Source organism: Aegilops tauschii, chromosome 3, assembly GCF_002575655.3.
Source record: "Aegilops tauschii subsp. strangulata cultivar AL8/78 chromosome 3, Aet v6.0, whole genome shotgun sequence".
In the NCBI taxonomy this organism is placed as follows: Eukaryota; Viridiplantae; Streptophyta; class Magnoliopsida; order Poales; family Poaceae; genus Aegilops; species Aegilops tauschii.
The window spans coordinates 564580686-564606333 of NC_053037.3; the positions used below are offsets into that span (position 1 = coordinate 564580686).

Consider the following 25648-nt stretch of genomic DNA (forward strand, 5'->3'; position numbering starts at 1 on the left):
GCAATGTGTCAATCCTGGATATACTTTGGATGTAATTGCTATTGTCGAGTTGGATTAGATTTGGATTTAATTGCTAATGGTGAGTTGGCTTAGATTTTCTAAGTCTCAAACTAGAAGCAGTACTACTTTACTAGAAGCAGTAATACTTTAATTTACACCACTTTTTAACAATAGGCCGTTACTAAAGCCTCCCCCTTTAGTCCCGGTTCTTACACGAACCGGGACTAAAGGCTCCAGCCTGAGCACGCTTAACTTCTGGATTCTATTCTCCCTCGTTTCCAAGTCTGCACTTGTTGTTTTCCTGACAATAGTAAGATGTCAATCTTATTAACCCTCAGGAATTTAGCTTGAGCATGAAGTCACACATTTCACTGTTTGAGTTTGAAACTATTGTTTTAAAAAACAATAATTATTTAGTAACACTAATATTTCTTGAATAAGTAGTTTGACCATAGTTTGACCACAGTTTGACCAGATTTTGACCATAGTTTGACCAGATTTGACCAAAATTCAAAAAAAGAAATAATTATTTAGTAACACTAATATTTCTTGAATAATTAGTTTGACCGTTGTTTGACCATAGTTTGACCATAGTTTGAACAGATTTGACCAAAATTCAAAAAACTGAAATAATTATTTAGTAACACTAATATTCTTGAATAATTATTTGGTAACACTAATACTTCTTGAAATAAGTAGTTTGACCAGATTTAACAAAAATTAAAAAAAAACTGAAATTTGAGCATAACTTTTTTTTCTTTTAGAATTTGAGGATTCTAAAAATTTGCAAACAGGCCATAGGCTGTCAAAATCAGATGCGAATTTTTGTGCTGAACATTTTGATATATTATACATTTTTTTCTGACATCGTATGCAAAAGTTATAGCCGTTTTACATTTTCCCTACACCTTTTGCAAAACATGTCCAAATTTAAGTTTTTAAATTTTCCTAACTAGTACATGTAGTAACATAACTACATCTGGAAGGATTGAAAATGAGCCCATGAACCGGTACTAATGCCTCAAACCCCATTAGTATCGGTTGGTGGCTCGAACCGGGACTAAAGGTCTAACCTTTAGTACCGGTTGGTGCCACGAACCGGTACTAATGAGCATCGCACCCTTTAATCCCGGTTCGTGGCACCAACCGGGACTAAAGGTCCCATTTGAACCGGGACTAATGCCTTAGCCGCACGAACCGGGACCAATGCTCACATTAGTCCCGGTTCGTGACTGAACCGGGACCAATGCTCACATTAGTCCCGGTTTGTGACTGAACCGGGACTAATGTGAATATTGCCCTGTGACAAAGCCCTGTTTTCTACTAGTGCAACGCACGGGCATTCTACTAGTGTTGGTAAGGCGCAACAATACCAATTAATATTCTTCATGCCTTTTACTTTTTTAATGTCGTGTAATTTTTAAAAATTGTTCATGCATTTTAATTTATTTCGTGAAGTTTTAAGAAAATGTTACACGTATTAAAATAATATTCATACAATTTTAAAAAAATCACCCTTTTCTAAAAGAAAAAACTCATGTAATTCTAAAAAATGTCACGTGCTTATTTTTTCATTAATTTAGATAATACCCATTCTGTTTTAATAAGTACATGTGATTTTAGAAAATGTTTATGTATTATAAAAATAATGTTGATGCATTTTGAAAAACAAATATACAATTTAAAATTGAGTGAGCGTCCGAGGGATGGTGTATGAACGGCCAACTCATCGAGATTAGTTGTAAAAACAACTGGACATTCACTTGTGAGGGCGTGCTTCAGTGGCAAGTGTGAGTGGGTTTAGGTTGGCGGTGGAGAGATCGTCACCTTGAGATTGGACACAATACCATCAGGTGGACACCGTGATCATGGTTTATCAAGGCGGGAATAAGGATAAGCAATAATACAGACGATACATTATGATGAAATAGATAACATGGACTGGACCTGTACAGGGGTCTAGAGTCGTGTTTATTGTGCTGGAGACGATTTTTCTCCCGTTGCAACACACGGGCATGTTTGCTAATATATATAGAGAGAGGGTGGATATATTGTACTAACACCCTTAAGATCTTATTCTACTAACAAAATCTTATTTTACTAACTCTTCGGCATTGCAAAAACCCATCAGTCCGAACCTACCCCTCAAACCCGACCGAACTGCACAAACAAAATAGAACTCCTAGCCCCACCACCCAACACACGACCACCCCCCCCCCCCCCCACCCCAATCCCCACCAACCCCTCAATATTCTCCGCCTTCCCCCTATAGAGATCCCCCGAGCCGCCCATTCTTTCTCCCGCCTTCTTCCTCCCCACGTCGTGCCCACGCACAACCATGCGACACCGGAGCCCCGCACCACCATGCGCCGCTCGAGGCCCGCACCACCTCGTGCCGCCGGAGCCCCGTACCACCACGTGTCACCGAAGCCTCGCCTCACCACGCGCCAGGACTCCACCACCCACAGTCGGGGGGCCCTTAGTCACCGCGGTGCTCACCCAACCTCCCCCCGCCACCCGCCACCTCCCAAGCTCCGCGACCCCGTTGCTGCTCCCCACGGCACACCCAACCACGGAACCACCTCCCATGGTGTCGGCAGCCTGCATCCATCTCATCCCTGCAAGACTCGCCTCTCCATGGTCTGTTAGCGCGGTCGTTGGATTTCGTCCAGCTCGCGTGAGCCTGCAACTCCTAGGCGAGCCCAACGAACCACATCTCTAGAGATTTATATCATAGACCCATCAAATTTATATCATACATACATCTCTAGAGATTTACACACATGATACATGAATTTATTTCAAATAAAGTCATTTTTGTTCCAATTTAGTAAATATTTAAGCTATTCGCTATCTTGACTAGGACATCACATAGCTCCTTGGGCTTGGAGATCATGATGGCGTGGTCAGCTCCTGCGATCTCCTCGACTTCCGTGCCAGGGCTCAGAACCACCATCCAGCGTTGCATCTCCTCGGTGCTGGAGACATCCGCCTTGGCAACCACGTATAGCTTCTTCACCGACCCATAGTTGCCTTTGGTGAGCAGCCCTGCGTCCTTCATCACTGGATCATACACGAACTGGTTTCCAGGCCTCACCAACATTTGTGCGAGGGCCAAATCCTGCAACAACATTGTTGAAATGAATCGCATTATGTGCCAATGCAATACTCGGTTGTTCTGAAGTGGGTAAGGAGGTTAGTATATTATAGGAGATCAAGAGGATGTTATGTTGTGCTATGCACCTCAGGTGGACTTTGTTGGTAACCCTTGTGAGCTAAGAAGTTTGGCCCCATTATGATTGCAACGCCTACACCCTGGTTGTTGTTGATTGCCAGCATCTCGCAGTCCATGAGTAGTCCTTCCGATGATGTTCTTCTGATGAACTAATCACATCCCATCACAAGATAAGATAGAAAGTAGCATTAATATTGGAATTATTAGAGTCGGAGACCACGGTTTATAATGTACTCCCTTCCAATCAAAGATTAATAAATTTCCTACGAGTAGTAGAGTACCGTTTTGTATATTATTATTGGATAATTAAAAATCATGCATAGCTATTCATTTTGGAAGATATATTCATCATGTTGTAATTTTATCGAGTACTATACAATTATATATGTTTCTACAAGAACTAGTTGTGAAAGTTACATATTCAAAGCATATAATATATGAGTTTTGCTACATCTACGTAATAAGTCTTACGAAACTTACGTAGAAGCTTATGTGGCCAGATTTGGTTGGAAGTAAAAACAGCCCCGGCCCACCTCGTGAAAAATCAGGGGGGGCTGATCAGTTTATAGGAAGGAAGGTTACGTAACATTAAGTAAGAGCCTACGTAGGTGCAGCATTTTTGATAAAATATTGAGCTCCCTTGTGTCCGAATTAATTGAAGTAACTTATATAATGTTGACATGGCCTCTATCCAATGTTAGATATTGTATAGATGTTCCGTCAATTAATTCGGATTAGAGGAAGTATATTATACGACTGAGACGAGATGTGATGTGATAAGTCTTCTCTATTTTTTCGCATATACACGGCAGTGAAATACAGAGTGAAACTTTGAGTCAACGGAGAATAAGAAACCCTTGAACAATTGACATACCTCCTCGGTTGTGACGCCCATGTGCTTGCCAACGCACGGCATCGCGGCTGCCACGAACACGGCCGTGGCGACCTTGCCGGGGAACCTCTCCATTGTTAGCGCGATGCTGAGGCCGCCGTGGCTGTGCCCGACCAGGACCAGCCTCTCGCTGCCACCTTCAGGAGCCGCGGCCACCGCGTCGAGCAGCGGCCGAGAGTACTCTTCGAACGAGTGCACCTCGTCGATGCGCGCTGGGTGGGCGCCGGACGCGGCGAGGTCAACCGCCGTGACGCGGTGCCCCGCGGCCTCGAGCGCCACGATCACCTTGTACCAGCACCACGCCCCGTGGCAGAGGCCGTGAACCAGGATGAAATGGTTCCTCACGCTGTTGCTCTTGCTGCTCTGAGTGCTCTCCATTTCTTGTGTAAAATTTGTTTGGTTTTGTGTTGGATGTCTGTTGCCGCGCGCATGGCCTGATATTTATAACGCAAATTGGTCTTTGCCGATAGCTTGTAACTATCAGCTGACATAATTTGTCTGGTGAGGTTCATTTGACGCGTAGTGTCTCTATCAGCTTCTGGTGAAGTTTTTGGACGTTCGTACAGCGGGTTTCAAGGAAACAATAATATATCCAGGATCGAGTAGTAAATTGCATCGGATTCGCTTGACCAGCAAGATAGCTAGTAGACAAGCCACGAGCGTTTGATTGATGGTGACGCAAGGCAGAGACACACTTAAAACTCCGGCTTAACAAACGAGGAGGCATGTTCAGTTCTACTTCTACACGCCGGTGCAAAAGATTTCCAATTCCTTTATCAATAAATAAACGGAGAAGCTAATTTGAGGAGGCTATTTGTAAGCTGAAGTAACTACTCTCAGGTTCATCCAAGATGTGCGAACTAATATCTCCCGAGTGTCAACAAAGATAGCTGGTACTCCCTACGTCCGAGAAAGCTTGTCCCAAACTTGTCTCTCAAATAGATGTATCTCACACTAACTTGATGCTAGATACATTTATTTGAGGGCCAAAAATTTTCGGATGGAGGAAGAATGTTTTGAGATGACATTTTTTTTGTTTGCCACCACATCCTCCATTCTATTTGAAGAGTTGATAAGTGCGGTCCAAACATATTTAAGTTCGCTGCAATTATGCCGAACCTTTTTTGTTTGTGAAATGCAATTATACTCATGCATATTTTTTTTCGATAAAGGGTGGATTTTATTTGCTCAAAATGAAGCATCAAGAAGATACATAACACAATGAGCACACACCCGGCCTCTGCATAGCTAGGATGCACACAGCCAACACAAACGCGAAAACATGCTGGCAAATAGCAAAGTCATATAAGACCAAAGCTATGTGTAGGCGAGAAAAAAGAAAAAAAAACCCAAAAGCGATCAGATATGTGGTCGGCAAACTACAGCAATGACCATATCCGCACCAACTATCTCATGACATTACATGGACGACGAGGTTCTTCAACAGCAACGCCTTCAAGAAGGGAGCGACACTCAAGCGCCGCCGTCACCGGATCCAAGCACATGGCCAGAATCTAGGTTTTCACCCTGAAAAATCGGTTCAAACATATCCGAGCAATGTCTTCAATAAGGTAACGACATAAGAAAAATATCGCCATTGCCAGGTAGAACCGCTCTGTTCAGACCTAGGCTTTCACCCCGGAGCTCGAGACCGGGTGCTGAGTAACACCACCATCGAAGTCACTTATGTTTTGTCGCCACCACTTTTCCACGATCCTAGCAGCTACGTGTAACGCCTGCCACCGCCGCACAACCATCCCTTTGCGTAAATGCACATGCATGTGCGGATGAACTGAAGCAATTTTTGGGACACAGTAGGTTCATGTCCTCAATGATTACGTAAGTACTCTTTTTTGCTGTCCCCCATTGGCCAAACATTCTCCTTATTGCAAGCATAATCCTGTGAGCAGGGAAAATATTCCCTTTGACTTTAGAAAAACATAAACATCTGCTCCCTCCATCTTAAAATAAGTGTCTCAAGCTTAGTTCAATTTTATACTAAAATAGTAAAAAGTTGAGACACTTATTTTGGGAAGGGGGGAGTACAACACTAAATCATTATCATTTGATCCATTTTAAAATATTTATTTATTGAAGATGCTATTCTCTTTAATGTACGCCAATTTGTTGTACAGTTGGTAAAAAATGCCTAAAAGCTAAATATGGACATATACAAACAGTATATTTTACCAATGGTAAATAACCAATCTTTCTTTAATATTTTGGGCTTGCCCTTCGTGCTTCCCCCATGTGTCGCTCCGTTGGCCTGCCAATGGCGGCGATGTTGTTCCGGCACCATGCACGGTGGCAAACACGTGCGAGCGAAACTGCTTCTAGTTTGTTTTTCATGAAAATACGATTTGTGTATCTTTTCAATGATAGAGAGAAAAAGTACACGATAATCAGCCCGTGCAGGACGTACACATCAGATTGGAGTGCACTTTCCCTCAAAAAAAAAAAAGATTGGTGTGCACTTGGGTGGGTGTGACCGTGTGAGCAGCCTAAGTCTATTGGAGGGTGCTATCCAGGACACTGGCCCCAGCCCGTGCCCAAAGAAGAGCCTCTCATCGCGGATAATCTGAGTCAGGCGAGAGAGATGGAGGGCTGCTCGGCAGCCGTTGCCAGCCCCAACTCCACCATGTCGTGAGAATGACCAGTGTGGAAAGGCCCTTGTGCTGTTAAGTGCGCAACATATTGAAGGCCGAGGCCACTAGGCGAGGAAGTCTTTACCCATGTCGGATGGTCAAACAACACAACGAAAGCATGTCGTGCCAAAATGAGTATAATTTTGCAATAATTTTTACTCATGATTAAACCTAGTAATCTCAAATTTTCCGTGAGAACTAATTAATAACTAATGAATGCAAAAGATTGCAAATCTCTTTGTTTATTTCTGCCCCCTGCAGGGATGGACTATTTTAGGTGCAAAATCAAGCTATACATGGAAGATAATAGTCACAATGATCTTTTTTGCGGTAAAGTCACAGTGATCAATCCCAATTAATAGGAGGCACACAGTTTATTCCAGAGGAGAAGATGATGCCTGGTATGACAGTGAGCACCAGTACCAGCGGTTGTATCTGTGACAACGACATTTTCTGTGAAGGCGCCTAAGGTCAATTCGCACCGAAGGTGCAGAGAAACCATATTCTGCCAACCAGCAGTACATAAAGGCGAGAAAACCCTTTGTCGAGAAGATTCGCTCGTCCAACAAGCCATCCCTTCATGGTCGCCATCAAGATTCCCATCTGCAATAGCAGTTGCCATTTCCATAGCCATCTCCATTAGCCACAATACTTGTAATCAGGAATACATAGCAATCGTAAGGCGTGTAAGCATTCCTGTTAAAGTACCACTTTCTACCATGTCTCTTATTTGTGATTCATCTGCGGTGTGCGAGTAGTCCCCTCACGATAAGGGCTGAGGCCTAGACACGCAGCCCCATGTACTTGTGCTAAGTGATTTTTTGTTTACTTTGAAAATAACGTTATTCGATGTGTTACACAACAGTTTTTGCCTCCTGTCTCTATCTACTTCTAAGGCCCTGTAGGTACCTGAGATACCGAGGATCGATCAGGAAGAGGTTAAGTGCAGAGAGAAGTAGAAGGCTATGCCAAACTTCGATAACAATAAGATTAGTACGGTAGTTGTAACTTTTTCTCTGGGGTACATAAGGTGCAACCATTAAACATCCAATGCATTAGTCTGGTTAATCTCTTAATAACAAATGTAACCCCACGATACGGTAAGGACCTTGGTTAGACAGTAGAACCTCGATGCGGCAACAGTTCGTGGGGGGTTATTTGGACGCATCTCCCACAAACTACGTGTTCAAAACAGATAAGTAACAATGTTAACTAGTCCCATGTGTTGATTATCTAGATAGGATATCGAGCGCATGCATACAATTGCAAGGGAGACCTCTAGCCATGGCCTATTTACTTATTATTGTTTCTTCCTATAAACTGTGTGATTTGATAACAAGCTCTTGTAGAAATTACCTTCCCAAGACATGAATTATCGTGGTTTGATAACCTAGGTCTACGTTAGGGAGAAACGGAACTATTCACATCTTAAACCAGATCGAAGGTAATCAACCATTTTTCCGGTGCTGTTGCCGATGAAGATTAATTGTTATCCTTGTAAGGTGACTAGATTCTTTGTTTTATTTTAGTTTCAATGTTTAGTCTATTTTCGTCCCAAGTTTATTTCTCAAATGTTTAGAAGAACTTCAATTTTTTTATTATTATGGCTACCAAAAAGTTTTGGGAGTTTGCAACTCCCAATGAAGATTTTATGCGTGCACCAATTACACAACTTAAGTCGCAACAAACAGCATGAGATAAAATCGGTTTATTTACCATGTCTCAGCAAAATCAATTTGAGACTCTGCTATTGAGGACGCTAGTATGTATTTTTACACTTTCACCAAGCTATCTGATATGGTGGCGGCGGCAGCGTGAGCAGGTAAAATTTGGGGGAGGGAGAGAAATGAACGGCGCACGCGGGGAAATTTATGACTTTTATGAAACCCATTTCAAGGAGGTGCACGGGGAGGAGGCTGAACCTATGTGACAGCCCGAGACCGACTTTCTAGATGCCTTCCATGTTTTCGTGATAGCCGCATTATTTATTTGCTTGTTGCATTCATCATCACATCATTTCGCATTGCATTGGCACTCCGTTACCGTCATTTTTACAAACTTGCATCCGTTCATAGCTGTCGCTTCTCTCCGTTGTCTTCGTTGACCGTTCCGAGACAAACCACACTTGCACACGACCACCTAACATCTCCGCACATCCCACATACCCCCCTAGCTACCTCTCCGAAATTGCCTCCGAACATGAACCGCTCGATCATGACCGATGGGTTTGGATCATCCCCGAACATCCCCAGATATTTTTAGTTTCTTTACTGCACTCCCCGAATATCCCCGAACATCACCGAAATTGCACACTGTAAGGGTGTGTGTGTGTTTTTTTTTTTGAGAAATAATGGTGTGTGATAGGTGTGTCCTAATAGCACCATTCTGCACTAGTGATTTAAGACACAAATAGGGGTTTCAACAAATGATTAAAGTAGTCATGGTTCAGTACTAGGGTGTTACATCTACATTTTTTTTGGAAATGGGGGAGAACCTGGCCTTTGCATCATCATGATGCACACAGCCATATGGTGTTACAGCTACATGGGTTGCTAATACACACATCTACACAACACAAGCAAAGTTAGTATCTTGTTAACTGCAACATCTAGCCACTTAAACTTAGGTGCATGAGTGCGCTCAGTCACACCAACGAAAACGTTCACAACTTCATATAGGTCTATCCAAGTCATTGATATAAGTGTTCTAGACCTATCTCCAAGTTCATTAAAAAGATAAACAGTTGTTCCATTTCGGAGAAAAGAGATACAATTTTGAAGTCGCACTACATAACTAAACTTCTAGTGCCCATCTGCTAATGAATCTGAGAACAAGGGGGCATATGGAAGATAAGGAGTCCCGCAACCCCATGTCAAATTAAATACAAAACACAGCTCCCTAGAATCTATTTCATATGACATTAGTTCCGCTAATCGACGACTCTTCTTGCGTACATTATATATCAAATTGTATTCAGGGTGGATTGAGATAACTTCGTACTTATTTATAATCAATGGGTAGCGGTTCATATTGTAGGTTTGGTAGAAGATGCTGATGAGGGTCGACTGAGGCAGATTCTTGCGGTGGTCGGGGTGAGAAACGAGGTCACGCCATCGCGTGCAGACACACTTGCAGCGGCGGGTGGACTTGTATGGCACCCGGGAGATGATCTCGACGAGGAGGTCGTCCGAGAGCTCGGACACCGGGCTCCTCTCAGCGCCCCTCTTCTTCTTGGAGCCGCGAGCCATCACCGGTCAACCTGCAGATCAGCAGAGAGGAGAAAGATTAGAGGATCCATCCACGATGATGGACAGCGTGAGGAGAGAGAGGAACTACCACGTGCGAAGCTAGAGACGGCCAGGGAGGGTTTGGGCGTGGCGACGAGAGAGGTGGACGATGAAAGACGAGGCGGTGCATATATATACTGGCTTTATTTGGGCCACACAGTATGGGTCGTAGACCGGAAGTAGATACACGTCATCTCCAGCCCAAAAGAAAAGATACACGTAATCTCCGAAGAGTATACCACATTACACGTGTCTGGATTTTGCACTATCAGAGCATCTACAACCGGACTTGACAAATCCGCCCCATATATCCGCAGGTGCGCCTGGACCTGTCCGTGGGCAGTGGCCGATCACACCTCAACTTTTCTTTTGCACAACCATACACCTCAATTACCCCAAAAAAACAGACACCTCAATTAACAAACCTCAAATCCATACAAAATACATGCTACGTATGTAAACGATGCAACCCAGATCGGACGGCTACTACATCACGACATGTCATTGGAGTACCAAAATTTAGCATATTCTACCTACATATATGCTAGAGAGAAGATCATCCACAACTGCCCTTGCTCTTCCGACGCCTTTGTTGTCTTTCCCACGAAAGTAGCGTTCGAAAACGCAAAATGGATCCAGCCGTATCTACTCATCGCGGGAGCTCTCCAACCTGTCGCTGTTGGGAACGTAGTAATTTCAAAAAAATTCCTACGCACACGCAAGATCATGGTGATGCATAGCAACGAGAGGGGAGAGTGTTGTCCACGTACCCTCGTAGACCGACAGCGGAAGCGTTATCACAACGCGGTTGATGTAGTCGTACGTCTTCACGATCCGACCGATCAAGTACCGAACGCACGGCACCTCTGAGTTCTACACACGTTCAGCTCGATGACGTCCCTCGAACTCCGATCCAGCCGAGTGTTGAGGGAGAGTTTCGTCAGCACGACGGCGTGGTGACGATGATGATGTTCCACCGACGCAGGGCTTCGCCTAAGCTCCGCAACGGTATTATCGAGGTGTAATATGGTGGAGGGGGGCACCGCACACGGCTAAGAGATCTCAAGGATCAATTGTTGTGTATCTGGGGTGCCCCCTGCCCCCGTATATAAAGGAGCAAGGGAGGAGGAGGCCGGCCCTAGGAGGGGGCGCACCAAGTGTGGAGTCCTACTAGGACTCCCTAGTCCTAGTAGGATTCCACCTCCCATATGGAATAGGGAAAGAGGAAGGAAAAAAGAGAAGGAAGGAAGGGGCGCCCCCCCTTCCCTAGTCCAATTCAGACCAGACCAAGGGGAGGGGTGCAGCCACCCTTGAGGCCCTTTTTCTTCTTTCCCGTATGGCCCAATAAGGCCCAATACGTATTCCCGTAACTCTCCCGTACTCCGAAAAATATCCGAATCACTCGGAACCTTTCCGAAGTCCGAATATAGTCGTCCAATATATCGATCTTTACGTCTCTACCATTTCGAGACTCCTCGTCATGTCCCCGATCTCATCCGGGACTCCGAACTCCTTCGGTACATCAACATACATAAACTCATAATAAAACTGTCATCGTAACTTTAAGCGTGCGGACCCTACGGGTTCGAGAACTATGTAGACATGACCGAGACACGTCTCCGGTCAATAATCAATAGCGGGACCTGGATGCCCATATTGGCTCCCACATATTCTACGAAGATCTTTATCGGTCAGACCGCATAACAACATACGTTGTTCCCTTTGTCATCAGTATGTTACTTGCCCGAGATTCGATCGTCGGTATCTCGATACCTAGTTCAATCTCGTTACCGGCAAGTCTCTTTACTCGTTCCGTAACACATCATCCCGCAACTAACTTATTAGTCACAATGCTTGCAAGGCTTATAGTGATGTGCATTACCGAGTGGGCCCAGAGATACCTCTCCGACAATCGGAGTGACAAATCCTAATCTCGAAATACGCCAACCCAACAAGTACCTTTGGAGACACCTGTAGAGCACCTTTATAATCACCCATTTACGTTGTGACGTTTGGTAGCACACAAAGTGTTCCTCCGGTAAACGGGAGTTGCATAATCTCATAGTCATAGGAACATGTATAAGTCATGAAGAAAGCAATAGCAACATACTAAACGATCGGGTGCTAAGCTAACGGAATGGGTCAAGTCAATCACGTCATTCTCCTAATGAGGTGAACTCGTTAATCAAATGACAACTCATGTCTATGGCTAGGAAACATAACCATCTTTGATTAACGAGCTAGTCAAGTAGAGGCATACTAGTGACACTCTGTTTGTCTATGTATTCACACATGTATTATGTTTCCGGTTAATACAATTCTAGCATGAATAATAAACATTTATCATGATATAAGGAAATAAATAATACTTTATTATTGCCTCTAGGGCATATTTCCTTCAGTCTCCCACTTGCACTAGAGTCAATAATCTAGTTCACATCGCCATGTGATTTAACATCAATAATTCACATCACCATGTGATTAACACCCATAGTTCACATCTCTATGTGACCAACACTCAAAGGGTTTACTAGAGTCAATAATCTAGTTCACATCGCTTATGTGTTTAACACCCAAAGAGTACTAAGGTGTGATCATGTTTTGATTATGAGATAATTTTAGTCAACGGGTCTGTCACATTCAGATCCGTAAGTATTTTGCAAATTTCTATGTCTACAATGCTCTGCACGGAGCTACTCTAGCTAATTGCTCACACTTTCAATATGTATCTAGACCGAGACTTAGAGTCATCTAGATTTAGTGTCAAAACTTGCATCGACGTAACCCTTTACGATGAACCTTTTGTCACTTCCATAATCGAGAAACATATCCTTATTCCACTAAGGATAATTTTGACCGCTGTCCAGTGATCTACTCCTAGATCACTATTGTACTCCCTTGCCAAAATTAGTGTAGGGTATACAATAGATCTGGTACACAGCATGGCATACTTTATAGAACCTATGGTCAAGGCATAGGGAATGACTTTCATTCTCTTTCTGTCTTCTGCCGTGGTCGGGCTTTGAGTCTTACTCAATTTCACACCTTGTAACACAGGCAAGAACTCTTTCTTTGACTGTTCTATTTTGAACTACTTCAAAATATTGTTAAGGTATGTATTCATTGAAAAAATTTATCAAGCGTCTTGATCTATCTCTATAGATCTTGATGCTCAATATGTAAGCAGCTTCACCGAGGTCTTTCTTTGAAAAACTCATTTCAAACACTCCTTTATGCTTTGCAGAATAATTCTACATTATTTTCGATCAACAATATGTCATTCACATATACTTATCAGAAATGCTGTAGTGCTCCCACTCACTTTCTTGTAAATACAGGCTTCACCGCAAGTCTGTATAAAACTATATCCTTTGATCAACTTATCAAAGTGTATATTCCAACTCCGAGATGCTTGCACCAGTCCATAGATGGATCGCTGGAGCTTGCATATTTTGTTAGCACCTTTAGGATTGACAAAACCTCCTGGTTGCATCATATACAACTCTTCTTTAATAAATCCATTAAGGAATGCAGTTTTGTTTATCCATTTGCCATATTTCATAAAATGCGGCAATTGCTAACATGATTCGGACAGACTTAAGCATAGATACGAGTGAGAAACTCTCATCGTAGTCAACATCTTGAACTTGTCGAAAACCTTTTTGCGACAATTCTAGCTTTGTAGATAGTGATACTACTATCAGCGTCCGTCTTCCTCTTGACAATCCATTTATTCTCAATTACTTGCCGATCATCGGGCAAGTCAACCAAAGTCCACACTTTGTTCTCATACATGGATCTCATCTCAGATTTCATGGCCTCAAGCCATTTTGCGGAATCTGGACTCACCATCGCTTCTTCATAGTTCGTAGGTTCGTCATGGTCTAGTAACATAACCTCCAGAACAGGATTACCGTACCACTCTAGTGCGGATCTTACTCTGGTTGACCTACAAGGTTTAGTACCTACTTGATCTGAAGTGTCATGATCATCATCATTAACTTCCTCACTCATTGGTATAGACGTCACAGGAACCGTTTCTTGTGATGAACTACTTTCCAATAAGGGAGCAGGTATAGTTACCTCATCAAGTTCTACTTTCCTCCCACTCACTTCTTTCGAGAGAAACTCCTTCTCTAGAAAGGATCCATACTAAGCAACGAATGTCTTGCCTTCGGATCTGTGATAGAAGGTGTACACAACTGTCTCCTTTGGGTATCCTATGAAGACACATTTCTCCGATTTGGGTTTGAGCTTATCAGGATGAAACTTTTTCACATAAGCATCGCAACCCCAAACTTTAAGAAACGACAACTTTGGTTTCTTGCCAAACCACAGTTCATAAGGCGTCGTCTCAACGGACTTTGATGGTGCCCTATTTAACGTGAATGTAGATGTCTCTAATGCATAACCCCAAAACGATAGTGGTAAATTGGTAAGAGACATCATAGATTGCACTATATCCAATAAAGTACGGTTATAACGTTCGGACACACCATTACATTGTGGTGTTCCAGGTGTCGTGAGTAGTGAAACTATTTCACATTGTTTTAACTGAAGGCCAAACTCGTAACTCAAATATTTTACCTCTGCGATCATATCGTAGAAACTTTTATTTTCTTGTTACGATGATTCTTCACTTCACTCTGAAATTCTTTGAACTTTTCAAATGTTTCAGACTTTGTGTTTCATCAAGTAGATATACCCATATCTGCTCAAATCATCTGTGAAGATCAGAAAATAATGATACCTGCTACGAGCCTCAATATTCATCGGACCACATACATCTGTATGTATGATTTCCAACAAATATGTTGCTCTCTCCATAGTTCCGGAGAACGGCGTTTTAGTCATCTTGCCCATGAGGCACGGTTCGCAAGCATCAAGTGATTCATAATCAAGCGATTTCAAAATCCCATCAGTATGGAGTTTCTTCATGCGCTTTACACCAATATGACCTAAACGGCAGTACCACAAATAAGTTGCACTATCATTATTAACTTTGCATCTTTTGGCTTCAATATTATGAATATGTCTATCACTACGATCGAGATCCAACAAACCATTTTTCGTTGGTGTGTATGACAATAGAAGGTTTTTATTCATGTAAACAGAACAACAATTGTTCTCTAACTTAAATGAATAACCGTATTGCAATAAACATGATCAAATCATATTCATGCTCAACGCAAACACCAAATAACACTTATTTAGTTTCAACACTAATCCCGAAAGTACAGGGAGTGTGCGATGATGATCATATCAATCTTGGAACTACTTCCAACACACATCGTCACCTCGCCTTTTTACTAGTCTCTGTTTATTCTGCAACTCCCATTTAGAGTTACTACTCTTTAGCAACTGAACCAGTATCAATTACCGAGGGGTTGCTATAAACATTAGTAAAGTACACATCAATAATCTGTATATCAAATATACCTTTGTTCACTTTTACTAGTCTCTGTTTATTTTGCAACTCCCGTTTTGAGTTACCACTCTTAGCAACTGAACCAGTGTCAATTACCGAGGGGTTGCTATAAACACTAGTAAAGTACACATCAATAATCTATATATCAAATATACCTTTGTTCACTTTGCCATCCTTCTTATCCACCAAATAGTTGGGGTAGTTCCGCTTCCAGTGACCAGTCCCTTTGCAGTAGAAGCACTTAGTCTCAGGCTTAGGACCAGACTTAGGCTTCTTCACTTGAGCAGCAACTTGCTTGCCGTTCTTCTTGAAGTTCCCCTTCTTCCCTTTGCCCTTTTCTTGAAACTAGTGGTCTCGTCAACCATCAACACTTGATGTTTTTCTTGATTTTTACCTTCGTCGATTTCAGCATCACGAAGAGCTCGGGAATTACTTTCGTCATCCCTTGCATACTATAGTTCATCACGAAGTTCTACTAACTTGGTGATGGTGACTAGAGAATTCTGTCAATCACTATTTTATCTGGAAGATTAACTCCCACTTGATTCAAGCGATTGTAGTACCTAGACAATCTGAGCACATGCTCACTAGTTGAGCGATTCTCCTCCATATTTTAGCTATAGAACTTGTTGGAGACTTCATATCTCTTAACTCGGGTATTTGCTTGAAATATTAACTTCAACTCCTGGAACATCTCATATGGTCCATGACGTTCAAAACGTCTTTGAAGTCCCGATTCTAAGCCGTTAAGCATGGTGCACTAAACTATCAAGTAGTCATCATATTGAGCTAGCCAAACGTTCATAACGTCTGCATCTGCTCCTGCAATAGGTCTGTCACCTAGCGGTGCATCAAAGACATAATTTTTCTGTGCAGCAATGAGGATAATCCTCAGATCACGGATCCAATCCGCATCTTTGCTACTAACATCTTTCAACATAATTTTCTCTAGGAACATATCAAAAATAAAACAGGGAAGCAACAACGCGAGCTATTGATCTACAACATAATTTGCAAAATACTATCAGGACTAAGTTCATGATAAATTTAAGTTCAATTAATCATATTACTTAAGAACTCCCACTTAGATAGACATCCCTCTAATCATCTAAGTGATTACGTGATCCAAAGCAACTAAACCATGTCCGATTAACACGTGAGATGGAGTAGTTTCAATGGTGAACATCACTATGTTGATCATATCTACTATATGATTCACACTCGACCTTTCGGTCTCTGTGTTCCGAGGCCATATCTGTATATGCTAGGCTCGTCAAGTTTAACCTGAGTATTCCGCGTGTGCAACTGTTTTGCACCCGTTGTATTTGAACGTAGAGCCTATCACACCCGATTAACACGTGGTGTCTCAGCACGAAGAACTTTTGCAACGGTGCATACTCAGGGAGAACACTTTTATCTTGAAATTTTAGTGAGAGATCATCTTATAATGCTACCGTCAATCAAAGCAAGATAAGATGCATAAAGGATTAACATCACATGCAATCAATATAAGTGATATGATATGGCCATCATCATCTTGTGCTTGTGATCTCCATCCCCGAAGCACCGTGCTCGTGATCACCATCTCCGAAGCACCGTCATGATTACCATCGTCACCGGCACGACACCTTGATCTTCATCGTAGTATCGTTGTCGTCTCGCCAACTTATTGCTTTTACGACTATCGCTACCGCTTAGTGATAAAGTAAAACTATTACATGGCGATTGCATCTCATACAATAAAGCGACAACCATATGGCTCCTGCCATTTGCCGATAACTTGGTTACAAAACATGATCATCTCATACAACACATTAAATCACATCATGTCTTGACCATATCACATCACAACATGCCCTGCAAAAACAAGTTAGACGTCCTCTACTTTGTTGTTGCAAGTTTTACGTGGCTGCTACGGGCTTAGCAAGAACCGTTCTTACCTACGCATCAAAACCACAACGATAGTTTGTCAAGTTGGTGTTGTTTTAACCTTCGCAAGGACCGGGCGTAGCCACACTCGGTTCAACTAAAGTGAGAGAGACAGACACCCGCCAGTCACCTTTAAGCAACGAGTGCTCCGAATGGTGAAACCAGTCTCGCGTAAGCGTACGCGTAATGTCGGTCCGGGCCGCTTCATCTCACAATACCGCTGAACCAAAGTATGACATGCTGGTAAGCAGTATGACTTATATCGCCCACAACTCACTTGTGTTCTACTCGTGCATAGCATCAACGCATAAAAACAGGCTCGGATGCCACTGTTGGGGAACGTAGTAATTTCAAAAAAATTCCTACGCACACGCAAGATCATGGTGATGCATAGCAACGAGAGGGGAGAGTGTTGTCCACGTACCCAGGTAGACCGACAGCGGAAGCGTTATCACAACGCGGTTGATGTAGTCGTACGTCTTCACGATCCGACCGATCAAGTACCGAACGCACGGCACCTCCGGGTTCTACACACGTTCAGCTCGATGACGTCCCTCGAACTTCGATCCAGCCGAGTGTTGAGGGAGAGTTTCGTCAGCACGACGGCGTGGTGACGATGATGATGTTCCACCGACGCAGGGCTTCGCCTAAGCTCCGCAACGGTATTATCGAGGTGTAATATGGTGGAGGGGGGCACCGCACACGGCTAAGAGATCTCAAGTATCAATTGTTGTGTATCTGGGGTGCCCCCCTGCCCCCGTATATAAAGGAGCAAGGGAGGAGGAGGCCGGCCCTAGGAGGGGGCGCACCAAGTGTGGAGTCCTACTAGGACTCCCTAGTCCTAGTAGGATTCCACCTCCCATATGGAATAGGGAAAGAGGAAGGAAAAAAGAGAAGGAAGGAAGGGGGCGCCCCCCTTCCCTAGTCCAATTCGGACCAGACCAAGGGGAGGGGTGCGGAGGCCCTTTTTCTTCTTTCCCGTATGGCCCAATAAGGCCCAATACGTATTCCCGTAACTCTCCAGTACTCCAAAAATACCCGAATCACTCGGAACCTTTCCGAAGTCCGAATATAGTCGTCCAATATATCGATCTTTACGTCTCGACCATTTCGAGACTCCTCGTCATGTCCCCGATCTCATCCGGGAATCCGAACTCCTTCGGTACATCAACATACATAAACTCATAATAAAACTGTCATCGTAACTTTAAGCGTGCGGACCCTACGGGTTCGAGAACTATGTAGACATGACCGAGACACGTCTCCGGTCAATAACCAATAGCGGGACCTGGATGCCCATATTGGCTCCCACATATTCTATGAAGATCTTTATCGGTCAGACCGCATAACAACATACGTTGTTCCCTTTGTCATCAGTATGTTACTTGCCCGAGATTCGATCGTCGGTATCTCGATACCTAGTTCAATCTCGTTACCGGCAAGTCTCTTTACTCGTTCCGTAACACATCATCCCGCAACTAACTTATTAGTCACAATGCTTGCAAGGCTTATAGTGATGTGCATTACCGAGTGGGCCCAGAGATACCTCTCCGACAATCGGAGTGACAAATCCTAATCTCGAAATACGCCAACCCAACAAGTACCTTTGGAGACACCTGTAGAGCACCTTTATAACCACCCATTTACGTTGTGACGTTTGGTAGCACACAAAGTGTTCCTCCGGTAAACGGGAGTTGCATAATCTCATAGTCATAGGAACATGTATAAGTCATGAAGAAAGCAATAGCAACATACTAAACGATCGGGTGCTAAGCTAACGGAATGGGTCAAGTCAATCACGTCATTCTCCTAATGAGGTGATCTCGTTAATCAAATGAAAACTCATGTCTATGGCTAGGAAACATAACCATCTTTGATTAACGAGCTAGTCAAGTAGAGGCATACTAGTGACACTCTGTTTGTCTATGTATTCACACATGTATTATGTTTCCGGTTAATACAATTCTAGCATGAATAATAAACATTTATCATGATATAAGAAAATAAATAATACTTTATTATTGCCTCTAGGGCATATTTCCTTCAGTCGCTGTCCTCCTTCTCCTCTTTGGCGGGCAGCCCAGCATGGGCCGCCACAGACGGCCCGATTTTGCTCTCGGGCGAGGGAGCTCGTGTTTCTCCACTACTGCCCGGTTTACAGTTAGGGTTTAGTGGACTGGAGCGGTTTGGACTTGGTACGGGGAGTTGAATCAGGACGAATATACATGTGGTCGGGGTGGTACGGCATGGGCCGGCTCCAACGTGGCAGAAGCGCCCGGTTGTACCCCGGGCCACCCTATATCCGTCCCAGATTTCGGCTACATATGAGGGATGCTGGCCAACCCAGGCGTTTGAGGCTGATATGAGGCGCCCATCTGGGTCGCATTTTCTTTGACCTATCACTGACCGTGCCGCCCGCCTGGACGTTTGAGGGGGGTTTGAGGCGCCCGGCTGTAAATGCTTTTACTGCATCAGATTGGAATAGCATTGATCAGGGCTCGTAGTGCATTACTCATGCGAATTAGTCTGCGTGGAACTGGTTCAAATGTGCGGTTAAAAGTTTTCCCCAAACTCAAATCTCATGACATTACTCTCTTGTCATAGGTTGCGATCTGCATTGCTTACTACAGTAAACAAAAATAATTAGTTGCGCTCCCATCTCTCCTCTTCCTCAACCTGAAAAAAGTAAGGCACTTCCTTGTCTCTTTTCCTACACACTGTCTATTGTTCAACTTGTGTAGATGGGTTCGACAGCTCTTGGGCATTCGGATTTGCCCGAAAATTCATGTTAAAAATATTTTGCGTTTTCAAATTTAACCCCTGTAATTTGTCCAAAAACATGCTACCTTAAATTTCGGGTCTGGGTAATCCTCAAATACAAAATAAGTTGGCATAGTCCACGACTTTTGAGGGACGGTTGGCGGACAATGTGCTTCCATGCTCGGGACAAAGAGCTCCGGCATGGCTGGTCACCTGCACCCTGTAGCGCGGCGGCGGGTGACGCGCATCTAGTCAGAGGAGCCTAGTTGGGGGTGGCGGCGCGGTAAGGAGAGCGAGTCTACAAGGGGAAAGAGGAGAGAGGAGGGCACCGCAAGTGGCGGGCATGCAAACGGCCAAAAGCGAAGGCTTACAAGGATGACATCGCATGGATCAGTGGTGCTGCGAAGAGCGGTTGGGTAGTGGAGACTGTGGATGCGGAGTGTGGCGTCTAGTAGTTTGCATGGAGGAATGGAGAATTGAGGATGGGGGCACCACGCAGGAAACGTCGATTTTGCGTGGTGATTTTGGGTTGGACTTGGGTTGTCACCTCTCAGTGGGATTTTTTTTACTGGATCACAATATTTTATTTTGGGCTATTCGGGTAATATGGGTGCCGTGACTTATAACCCGAATTTTGTAATTACAATTTGGGTTTCCAGAACTGCTACCCGATGTTGTGCTCGGGTTTTTCCGGTTCAGGTTATGCGGGTTCAAGTTTTCAGGTTCGGGCATCAGGTATCGAATTTTATCCCCATCATGTGTATGTCTCGCCGTGATAGGTGATAGTTGGCGGCGGGGGAGGGGGGGGGCAAAATAAAATTTCTCCAATCCTACCTCCTTGCTAGTTGCAATGGGTCTCTGGCATTTCTTCTCTGCTGTTCTCATGTACTCCCTCCGTTCCTAAATTGTAGATTCACTCATTTTGCTCCATATGTAATCACTTGTTGAAATCTCAAGAAAGACAAATATCTAGGAACGGAGGGAATAGTAGATATAGGGTTTCCATATGATATTTGCGATGTGCCATAGGTGTATAGGGACTTGGCCTGTGGTGGTCGCTCTGCTCCATGATTGCAAGGATAGGTGGAGCAAGGCAGGGTCGCCAGATCAAGAAGGCAAATTTGGTGATTTTCCTTCAAGGCATTGGGCCGAACGAGTTGGGTCTAAGACCAAGAAGCACAAGGATGTTTCCCAGTTGATGTGACACGAGGATAATGGCCTTGCTGGCGACACACCGCTTCTGCAGTGACACAAAAAGTTACATGGAGACAAAGAGCTCTCGACTACGGGGATTATCACAACCCGGTTCTCTGCCCCGTGTTCGTCATAGCGGCAGTGGTGGACGATAACTTCTAGTTATTCCAGCTAGACGCCATGGACATAGGTGTTACTTTTGTTATGCAGGGGTGTTTTCAGCTATTGTACTAGAGATACATGTCCTTTCTTTTGTTCTTTGGTTGTTATGGACCTAGGTGTGAGGTACTGAGGTGTAATGTCTATTATGGATAATGGTACATGATAAAATTCTCAAAAAGGTCTTAATAATAATTAGGCAACATCTAAAAGCATGTATCTTCAAAGGGAATGTGATCAAATGTTTATCCATGATTAAGTAATCAACACATTTCTCCCGCAAAAAAAAGCAATCAACACATTCAATGCAAAAAGCAAGTAATCAACTTGGGAGATAGACATCTTTCTGAGTGACATATGGAAGTGTTACGGGTCTGGCAATGCCAGCCATTTCAATGCATGTTGAACATTGTTGTGCAACCATCAAACACAATTCTAGGAATACGATTAGGTGCCGTACGATGTTCTCTGCAAAATACTAGTGATGAATTTCACCGGCGCTGCATACACTGTCAAATGTCTTTGACGCAACCACGAAACACTCAGCGAAAAGGGCTCTCACCTCGCTTTACGGATAAGCACCGACAATAAAAACCAGCACATAGAACTCTACACCACACCACACACATCGAAGGAAAGATATACCGGTGTAGAAGAATGACTACACATCTACATCGCCCCAAACCACTACAAGCACTGGGAAGAGTCACTCTTGAAAATCGTCGGAGTCCTCCACCGTGACTGAACATCACGAAGAGCCGAAGTCGCGCCTGACAGACCGAGGACTCCAAGATGGTGCCTTCAAGAATGATATGGCACCGTAGTGTCGCCATCGCTTGATCTGAACGATCAAGGTCAGCACTCGGAGCTACCCGAAGGCAGGAGTCTCGCTGCGACGACACCTTCGAAAAGGGAACGACGCCCATGACTGCCGCCGCCAGTGGTCTTTCAAAAGCCAGACATGGATTGAATTCTCCACCTCCGAAATGTTATCTGACCAGTCGCGAGGACACATACACACCAACTACCTAGCAACGACCACCATGCCACCTTCACTTGCATGGCATCCAACCCGTATCTGAGCCGTGAGCTCTGCCCGCGAGCCCCGCGGCTCACAAGGCCACTCCACCGCTGCCACCATGGAACACGGACGCCATGGACCGAGGATTGGCAAAAGGCGCCTCCTTTCGCCACAAATCGCACCCGCTAGTATGAAGGAGGCCCAGCCAGCCAGAATCAGGTAGGGAAATGTGATGATCTAGTATGATATAAATGTATCATGTAGTACACTAATGCATACAAAAATATCCTATCTAGGAACCACATGAATCCAGTTTGAATTTCGATTGGCTACCCATATTAGAGAAGGAATACAATGCCGACTATTATATTATTGATAAGAGAAAGACAAAATCTTGCAGGCAAATTGCTCAATAAGAAAATGTGATTGAAACTTTTAAGGCATAAGAAAGCAAAAGGAGATTAATATTCGTGTACATACTAGCTATAATCCTCAAAATGACAAAGCACAAATTTTGAACCCAGAAGTGGCAATAAGAATAAACCACTCAAAAATTATATTAGAATCTAGATAGATTGAAATCGTTACTGATGGTTTCAACAAATCAATGGGAGTATCGATTGTTAAGTATTAGGGTGCTACAGTAATTGGATGGTGCCAATTTAAATAACTATACAAGCGCAAGGAGGTCTACTCAGGCTGTCAGGCACAGGCAAAAACTATCAAAACATCATAAATGGTTCACCCAAGTCGATCCTTGTGTTCAACAGATACATAATTGTGAGGCTGACCTACCCAGGTAAGAGTACTAGTGCCAATATGCCAATGAACAGAGGAACATATGAAATATAAGGAGCTCTACAGTTTGATCCAAGATCACATATAAAACGGCGCTCCTTAGAATCCACTGTGTATGACATTAGTTTTGTACTTGATTGGTGACTCGTGCCGGGGGATGCGGAATAATTCAATACTATAAATATCACACTTTTTTCTGGGTGGACGAAAGCATCGTAATTCCACACAAACGATGAGAACTCTATTCCCAATAGTTGCAAGTAGGTGACATTGTGCTTCAAGGTCCAGTTTTCACCATTAGAACCTTCAAGAGCCCCTATTGATTGTTCAGAAGCACCCTTATTTGCGAAATGCAATTGCCCTTGTGATAGATAAACATTATGAACATCACCATCAGAATGTGTCATCGGGGCACGGATGACCCTACGGTTTCCCTCCACGCCAACACCTATAACCAAACCAGCATTCGTACACAGATGCAGCATCCCCCTGAAAAACACGCTTTCTGAAGTGCGGCGTACCGATATTGGACTCTTCCAAGCAGCTCGACGTGCCCAAACTGCAGCTTGGGATGAGTAGATCCCCACTGATTTGATGTCTGTAGTAGCACCAGCAATCGTCGGTCTATTCGCACCCGCAAAACCGGCAGGCGCAAACTCGAACACATGGAAGTGGGAGGAGACGGCCGGGTCGAACCCCAGGCGAGCGATCGAGGCGTTGCTGGAGCAGTTGGTGGCACGCACAACCACCCATCTTTCAGTGACGGGATTGCACACCACGTAGTCTGCTATATTCTTGGGACCAAGGTGCGTCCTGCGTCGGCAAAGGAGGAGGAAGCCATTGCAGCCGTCTAACAAGTGCATCTCAAATCTATCGTGTTTGGGCAGCATGAACGAGAGCGACGGGTCCATGCTAGCGCACCAGTTCCCCGATAGGCTTTGGTAACCTGTATTCTTGTTGCGGATTTGGTAGAAGATGCCGGCGAGGGTCGACTGGGGCAGCTTCTTGCGGTGGTCCGGGTGGGAGACGAGGTCGCGCCATCGCCTGGAAACGCACTTGCAGCAGCATGTGGACTTGTAGGGCACGCGAGAGAAGATCTCGACGAGGAGGTCGTCGGAGAGCTCGGACACCGGGCTACTCTCCGTGTCTCTCTTCTTCTTGCAGCTCCCTGTGACTGGCGCCATCGCCGGCAGCCGGCAGTTTGGGACTTGTCCACCGGTGGCGGTGATGGAGAGCGTGAGGATCAGCCGCGAATTGCTCGCTTGGCACGCGAACTGCGACGCGAGAGTTTGAGGGTTTCGTTCGTGTTGGCGGCGGCGAGAGACGGATCGAGGTGGAACAGTGGAAGGTCGGTATGCCCGCCGGTCTATGTGGTGATGAGTCGGACGAGGCCTGTATCTGGGCTTTTGTCAAAAAAATCTGGGCCGTATATGACTCGGAACCTACAAGTAGACAGACTTCAATTTCTATTTTTTTTTTTTGCAACTCTCCCTCTCTTCCCTTTTCCTCCTCCTCTCTTCTCCTTTTGTTGCAACCGGCGACAGGCCAAACGCCGGGAAGACCGAGGTGCCCGTGCTACAACCATGGCCACGGGGAGGAGCTGCAACTATGGTACTGGGAGAGTTGCAAACGGCGTTTTCCCGTGCTACAACCATGGACACAAAAAGCTACATCCAGTAGATAAAAAAGCTTCAACCAAAGAACAAAATACAGAAAAAGTTACAACCGTTTGACAAAAAGCTTCAACCCGCAGATGAAAAAGCTTCAACCAGAGATTGAGAAATCTTTCTCGACGACGGCAATGGCGTCTCTCTGTGTTTTTGCTGCAACCATAGAGTAAAAAGCTGCAACCCGCAATGTACAAAGCTTCAACCGGCCTTTGCAAAAAAAAGCTTCAACGGCGAGGCTATGACGACGAGGTTGAAAAAAGCTTCAACAATGAGGCTGCTATGATGGTGAGGGGGGCTGCGACCACGGAAGCATGCCATGGTGCAACCGCAGGGCGTGGTGCTACAACCGTGTGCAGTGGTGCGACGAGCGGCGACGGCGGAGCTGCATCGGCGCACGATGGTCGGGGATGCTACCAACGGCGTTTGGTTTTGCTACAACCGAGAAAAACAAAGCTACAATAGCTGGTGAGGGGAGTTGCATGCTAGCAGCGACGGCCGACGTTGAAATGCAACCGGCGACGACGAGAGCACCGGCCCCCGGGCCGTGAGGAGAGGAGAGCACCGGCCACCGGGCCGCGAGAAGCGAAGGACTAGTCGCCGAGAGGTAGGGGTTGTAGGGGAGCGGTAGGT

General features: G+C 44.5%; 2 protein-coding genes across 2 annotated transcripts; both read right to left on the reverse strand.

Annotated features, from left to right (window-relative positions):
* Nucleotides 1-2770: 2770 nt before the first annotated feature.
* Nucleotides 2771-5612, reverse strand: LOC109749611 (esterase PIR7B-like). Its single transcript, XM_020308560.4, has 3 exons — nt 4110-5612; nt 3244-3384; nt 2771-3121 (listed from the first exon to the last, which is right to left on the reverse strand). Exons 1-3 carry the CDS (start codon nt 4503-4505, stop codon nt 2828-2830), a joined length of 831 nt encoding a protein of 276 aa, XP_020164149.1. The 5' UTR covers nt 4506-5612; the 3' UTR covers nt 2771-2827.
* Nucleotides 5613-23240: 17628 nt separating this feature from the next.
* LOC109750452 (putative F-box/kelch-repeat protein At3g17280) lies at nt 23241-24532 on the reverse strand. Its single transcript, XM_020309411.2, has 3 exons — nt 23983-24532; nt 23576-23796; nt 23241-23249 (listed from the first exon to the last, which is right to left on the reverse strand). Exons 1-3 carry the CDS (start codon nt 24530-24532, stop codon nt 23241-23243), a joined length of 780 nt encoding a protein of 259 aa, XP_020165000.2.
* Between the last annotated feature and the right edge of the window lie 1116 nt (nt 24533-25648).

Coding starts and splice junctions, on each gene's coding strand:
- LOC109750452 (XM_020309411.2), bottom strand. CDS start 24,532: ATGGCGCCAGTCACAGGGAGCTGCAAGAAGAAGAGAGACACGGAGAGT. Junction 23,797..23,982: donor TGCGCCTGCCGGTTTTGCGG/GTGCGAATAGAC, acceptor GTTTGGTTATAG/GTGTTGGCGTGGAGGGAAAC.
- LOC109749611 (XM_020308560.4), bottom strand. CDS start 4,505: ATGGAGAGCACTCAGAGCAGCAAGAGCAACAGCGTGAGGAACCATTTC. Junction 3,385..4,109: donor TGGGCGTCACAACCGAGGAG/GTATGTCAATTG, acceptor GGATGTGATTAG/TTCATCAGAAGAACATCATC. Junction 3,122..3,243: donor ACCAACAAAGTCCACCTGAG/GTGCATAGCACA, acceptor ATGTTGTTGCAG/GATTTGGCCCTCGCACAAAT.